Raw genomic sequence first — 6,811 nt, 5'->3', positions numbered from 1 at the left:
TGTAACACCTCTATTCTAGGATGAAGCGAGACAAGATGGTTGCAGACAGGTTAGTTTTATTTAACATCAGGAGAAAAACTATTGTATTCTAGGCATACAGAAAAATTAAGATGTCCACCACACGGATGGTGTGACACTATAAATGCTTTCCCAAGTGGTCGCCATTCGCTGGGAATGGCCACTCGCCATTCGATATGGGAACCTGTCAGTGAATGTATCATCACAGCCAAGTTTGTTACAAAGAATAAAAAGATCAAGTTTAATATTATCCAGTGAACTATGCTCCTCCCACTACGAAGCAGACGAGAACAAAAAGTATGACTTTATAGCCAACACTGATTGGTCCTAGATACAAGATGTGCCAAGGATATCACAATCTTAATACAATTCCAAGATTGGATTGAAGAACATCGGCTACAAAGAGGTACACGTTATGGGAATACACTGTGTGGCAGAAATGAATAAAAATGGCGAGAGCTTTGCAGACCTGTGTGCCTTGAACCAACTGGCAATTGGAGACAGCATCTTCCCCCACAAGAGTGTACACAAGGCCACATGGATATCCCCAGACCTCGTCACAAAAAAACTAACTTGACCATCTCTGCATTAGTCAGAAGTTCAGGAGATCATGTCGAAATCTACGTGTGGTGAAAAGTGCTGGTGTGGCATCCGATCATCATCTTGTAGTGATGTCAGCAAGACGGGGACTGAAGGACTCCATCACCACATATACTGGTTATACGTACATGCATGTATACATTTACAGTTACAGTATATCAACTAATGGATTCGATTTCTTATTAATTTTACATACATGTAGTTATTACAATGTACATATATTTATCTTCGATTCTCTTCTTGAAGGCTTAATTCAAGAACTCGATCACGAATTATAAATGTTTACATTCGTCAATTTTTTGTGTTTATCAACAACCGTACCATGTCTTCTTTGACTTCTGAATATTGAAAGTATTAATATGCTGTACATTTGCAGGGAGGTGCATTTGAAATCAAAACAAAGTGTCACTGAAAAAAAATAAGGGCAGTCCCTAGGTTTCTGGAAAGGGGGTGCCGGGATACTCCCTCTCCCAAGCCAAAATAGTGTAAATTATGAATGGTACCATTTTGGTGGGTTCTGGCAAATTCTGAAGTAATTTTTTTTCCCCCGAAAATTAAGTAATCAAATAGGAACATTACTTAAAACAGATGAATAATGAATTTGGTTTGTTTCATAAAAGCATGTTAAAGATTTTTTTTAAAAGGGAGCACAAAAAAGAGGGATAATCAATGTTCCTACGTACTGTATTGAAACATGCATTTACAGATATATAGAACTTTAAAATTTTATATATTTTGTATCAAGTCAGTATGAAAGAAGATGGGTGAACAAGGCGGGCGAAGTGCCTATAGTGCGACAAACAAGAAGTGAAAAAATAAAATCTCAATTACATGTATATCAAAAATTTCCTTTGATATTTCCTCTAACATTAAAGTATATTTTATGTAAAATCTCTACAATTTACAAAAATCTCACAAAGACTGAAATTATTTGCATACGAAATAGCACACACACACTAAAGAGGACAAAAAAGATCATTTTCTCATACTTTAACAAACATTTACGATATGAGTGGGTCTTCGCTCTATTTTTTTGAAAGCAAATCCTAAAAGTTTGCATAAAAATATACATTTTTTGGTTTACAAAAACATGGAACAAAGACCCACTATACCTTAAAAGTACACTTTTATGACAAAGCATTCGCACCTTTCCGAGAAATACTTACGTCCACTAAGTTAAGGGTCATATCACAAACATGATTTAAATGCCACTATTCATCAGGGGTTGTGTAGCGTAGTGGTTAGCGTGTTTGTCTCAAAGCAATATGATACTCCGGGTTGTTATTGTTAGGGGTTCGAATCCCACGAATACTATTTTGTTTTTTGAATAAAAGAATACTTTTTCCCGAGATCTTTTTTTCTCAGAAAAGTTTTGTTGATCATAATTTCATAAATTTCAATAATGAGAACTTTACTTTAAATACTTAATTCACATACTGAATATGATTTTTTTAATATCTGAAGCTATATAGGCATTCTGCACGCCTTGTTCACCCATCTTCTTTTTATTTTCTTTTGTAAAACGTTATGTTTAAGTTAAACAGACGTTTTTATAATAAAAAATGGTAATAAGTTATTATATGCTACTTATTTTACAAATCAAATCTTAAAACCCTCTATAATATACACTTTAAGCAAAATGTTTTCTTAGACATTGACAACATTTTACATGTATTGTACAAAGGAGTAAATATTGAGCTTATCCATATCATTTTCAACATAGGGTACCTTAAATTTACCCCCAAGAAAAATGTTTAAAGAATGAAGTATTTATGAACAGAAATCACTACTGTTCACGTATGTGGGGATAATACATTTCAATAAAGTGTTCAATTATAATTAATATATCTTGGCCTATAAAAATGTTAAGAATTGTTTATTTTAAAAATACATGATTACAAATTGAGTAAAACACTGTATATTTCAATTTCTTTTATTTCAGTTTTAGAGCAGATTACTCTTACTGATGCAAATTCTCACAGAGATGGAACTCTTTAGTGTGCAGTGTAGAGAGGGTTCTTAAAGCCCCCCCCCCCCCCGGCTGTACCTGCCTATGGAAAATATACATATTTATTACTGTATTGACATATAATTGACCTTGCATTGAAGTCCGTCAAGTTTTTAAAACTTTTACATTTTAACTGGCAGAGCCGTTCCTCTTCACAATATCAAGGTTTGTGAAGGGGAACCTTGACAATGTGAAGATAATAACCGTCGGGCTCGGTGTTCTCGATTAACTCAACAGGATGTTGACAAAAAGAAGGCAGAAAGCAGAACGAAAATGAGTTTTGACGTAGTTCCAGTACATTTCATCAATGACAAGAATTGTTTTATATCACTTCCATCTCCAATCATCAAAAAAATTGCGAATAAATCAGAGGTATTTCATCTCAAAGTGTTACCCCAGAGGTTTTGTTAAAAAGCGGGATCTCGGTTTTCAAGAAATCGAAAATATAGGTCCAACCATAGACATTCAACTTGTATTGACTCTGTATTTTTTCAGTTATTGGTGTTCGAAGTTCAGGCAGATGATGGTGTCACAGTATATGCATCAGTTAAAGATGTCACTTCAAATAATCACTTAGGAATCAATGGATTATTTGCTGAGAAACTAAAATTGAAAGATAAACAACAGGTTACAAGATACACAAATATTACTCGATTAATGATATATTTTATTAAACTTATGTTGCAAGATAATATGCTTCTTCTTTCATGTTATAAGAAATAGCAACATGTTTAATATACTTAGCCTACTTCTGCTTATATTTGCTAACCAAGTTTTACAGTAAGATAATGCTCCTCTCCTCCTGGGCTGTGCTGCTCTTTGGAACATTTGATTGATATTTGAAAAGTTCTGAGAATTGTTTAATAAGATGAATATTGTTTTATCATAACAGAAGTAATGGTGTTTGACATCATTGCAAAGGTCAGGTAAAAGTGTGTACATTTTTGATGTCATTGTCTTTTGTTACATATAACTTCTAAATATATTAAACATCATAATCCAATAATTTATATGTTAAGTGTAATGACCATTGAAATGATGTAGAAAGAGAAAAATACTGAGGCAAAGGTTGAAAATGTGATATATTGTACTGGCTATACAAGAAATTGAAGTATTTTTTACCCCATTCATGCAATCACACCAGGACACCAAAATTCACAGGGCCTGGGAATGAAAACTGTATCTTGAATTGTTTAACAGAAACTGAAAAACTTGCCACAGAAACATAGAGTTTGTGTTTTATTTATACTGGATAGGAATCCTGTCAGTGCTGCTCAAGTTTCTCAAGAACACTGAATTGTTATGACTTGTTTTATAGCTCAATACATACCTCATTACATGTATGTGATAAAAAAGGCTTTTTTCAGGTATATAATGAACTTATGGGATTAAGATGTCATTAAGGGGTCTAGGGCTGTATCAATGTATTGATATATCGATACATATGAATATTCAAGAATATATCATATTGAAAAAATAACTTCCAATATGCATCGGGCAGGCAGTGTTTCATGTAATTCGATCTGTGGAAAAGTTTGGAATTTCAATTACCATGGATTATATTTAGCTGTTTTCAATTAAAATTGATCAATAATGATATAATCATTAAGGAGGTAGCACATCTTGGATAATTATTACAAAATACATACATTTAACATGTTTATTTTACAGTTGTTAAAAGTTTGAATTTGAAGTGCAATTTGTAATGACAGTGAGACAAGAACTTTAAAATGGGTTGCAAAACAATTAGTTTTTGTAAAATTCATGCATCAAATGATTTATAAGACTTTTTTGATAGACTTGTTAAAGAATCCAATATATCGCACATTGCATTATAAAATATCGTATTGTATTCAAATTTTTTGCTCAATACACAACCCAATAGGGGTCGCATCAGGGGTGTAGACTAGAATATTATGCTTTTCAGGACAAGTTTAATGTCATCTTGAGAAAGTTTTCTAAAGATGCAAACACCAACAACATGATTTTCATACTAAATGACTTTTCCAGAATATTTGAGAATGCCTTTTTAATTTACTACCTAACTTTAGAGAAATTGTATGCCCGTCATTGCCAGGCATAAATTTATGTTCTAGTTGGTCCCAAGCCTTGCTTTGCTAATGGTAATATGTTGCATTAAAGATTGAAGGATTCATTTGACACATCCCTTATGATTAGCCTTCAGTGTTGTTCAGGTTGTCCTATCAATTTAGGAAAAAGAGATTGTTTTATATGGTAGAAGCATGCATTATCTGGTTTCACTGCACTGTTGTTTCTACAGGTCATTGTGAGGGTAAAGAGAAACGTTCCCATATGTAGCCAGGTGTCTATTGAACCACAGTCATGTGATGACTGGGAAATATTGGTAGGTATCTAAAAAACTTTTATAGTTGTTCCAAATGATTGGAAGTATTCTTTATCAACATTTTATCTTCAGTTGCTCATCATACTAATAGGAGGAAATTACTACTTAAGTATTCCCAGAGTTTGTGTTGAAGTGAGCATTTGTGAATTTGGTGTAATGATTCTAGTAATATTGCAAATATTTTCAGTTGATGGTTTAAGTGACTTTGTTTTGTTCTAGGAAAAGCATGCCAGTTATGTGGAATCTCACCTGCTTGACCAGGTGAGGGTTGTATGGTCTGGTCTTGTCCTACCTGTATGGGTGGAGAGAAATGTCTGTGTCTACCTGAAAATCAGTAGGTATATACAGTCCATTTGATGGAATAAGATTTACATGCATGTAAATAATTTTGAGGATAGTATGGTGTGATGACATTATTGTTGTCAATGAATGGATAGATAGAAATATACGTTCTACCTGAAAATCATGTGGTATACTAGTATATGCAAAGAAATCTACTGTACATCTGGTTGGATAAGATAAAAATACAACATATCTCAATATAAATATATTTATATCTTAGGGTAATGTATCAGTATTCTGATCCCATATACATGTACATGTTTATATGCTTAAGTACAAGAAATTGCACACTCTTTCTATTTAAGTGTACAGTATTGTTGATAAAAAATGATTTGAAGAACTGTTAATGTTTATTTGCAGCTGTTACAAATCCAGCAGAGGAATGTGTATTGTTAGTCGATGACACCGAGGTTGTTGTGTCTCCTAAAGTCCGAGGGGCTACGGTCAATGACTGTAAAGTAAGGAAATCTAGTCCCTCCCCAGCCAGAGAGGAGGATAAACTTAAGCTATCTGGTGAGAAAAGTTTTGACTCTAATAATTCTGTTAATTCTGGGTATTCTTCACATCAAATGGATATTCCTTCAAAATGGAGTTGGAAGGAATGGGTGCCATGGTTACTGGGTGTGCAGAACACTTCCAATAGGATTCAGGAGCCATTCCATACAGGTTTTCCAAATTTTCGTAAAAAGTCGATTGATTATAAAAAGACAGATACTATTCCGGAAGGACTTAATTTCACATTTCGGGTTCAGCCTCAGAGAATAAGAAATATGTGCAAAAAGGGGAAAAAAGAAGAACTTGTAAGTCCAACCCCAAGTTCAGAAAACTTCGAAGAGTGCCCATTCTTACAACAGCCAGCTGTTGTTTTCGTAAATACAGAAGATATCATTGAACAAACTGGTAACATGAGCTTACATGTTCCTGGAATGTTTTTAGCCAGACTTTCAAAGCTTTATTCACCTAAAGTTCAAATGACAGAAATGGAAAAAGAATTGAATGAAGAAAAAAACAAAGGGAAACAGAAATCAGTCCAATCTACAAAGGGTGAGAATTCAAAATCTCCACCAAATAAAGAGAAAGACCACTTGACTCAGTGTGTTGTAAGAGTAGTTGTGCTGGACAAAAAGAAAACCAATACAAATATTCACTGTGAACAGATGCTGAATGAAGTGACGAGAGAGCATCCAATACTCTGCCATCATGTGCTAATTTCTGACACTCTCCGGAGATTGATGAAACTCGATGCAACCAGCTGTGTTTGGTTGCAGACAATATCTACCTTTCCAATTATGCCCACTTCATATGAAGTTTATCCAGTAGGAAATCTAGTTAGTATACACATATAAATAGTATTGTAGCTAGTATATAGAAATAAAACATAAAGTACCTCTTGAATATTCACATCTTCATATGTCGCACAACTCTTGCATTGATTCTGAGTAAAATAAAAAAAGACAGTGTTCAGTTTAAACATTGAA

General features: G+C 33.7%; 1 protein-coding gene across 1 annotated transcript in view; it reads left to right on the top strand.

The window, feature by feature from the left end:
• The first annotated feature begins 2,869 nt into the window (after nt 1-2,869).
• LOC133181057 (peroxisomal ATPase PEX1-like) overlaps nt 2,870-6,811 on the top strand; it is a 35,531-nt gene continuing 31,589 nt past the window's right edge. The window contains exons 1-5 of the mRNA XM_061315597.1: nt 2,870-2,998; nt 3,122-3,253; nt 4,908-4,991; nt 5,211-5,325; nt 5,694-6,661. Of these exons, the coding sequence (XP_061171581.1) occupies nt 2,900-2,998; nt 3,122-3,253; nt 4,908-4,991; nt 5,211-5,325; nt 5,694-6,661 (1,398 nt within the window). The 5' untranslated portion in view covers nt 2,870-2,899. The remainder of the gene's footprint in view (nt 2,999-3,121; nt 3,254-4,907; nt 4,992-5,210; nt 5,326-5,693; nt 6,662-6,811) is intronic.

Source organism: Saccostrea echinata, unplaced genomic scaffold (assembly GCF_033153115.1).
Source record: "Saccostrea echinata isolate AGI-Se365-2 ecotype Australia unplaced genomic scaffold, CSIRO_AGI_Sech_v1 ptg000008l, whole genome shotgun sequence".
Taxonomy (NCBI): Eukaryota; Metazoa; Mollusca; class Bivalvia; order Ostreida; family Ostreidae; genus Saccostrea; species Saccostrea echinata.
Note: the sequence above shows the minus strand (reverse complement) of the source record. Positions and strands in the feature narration are given on the sequence as shown.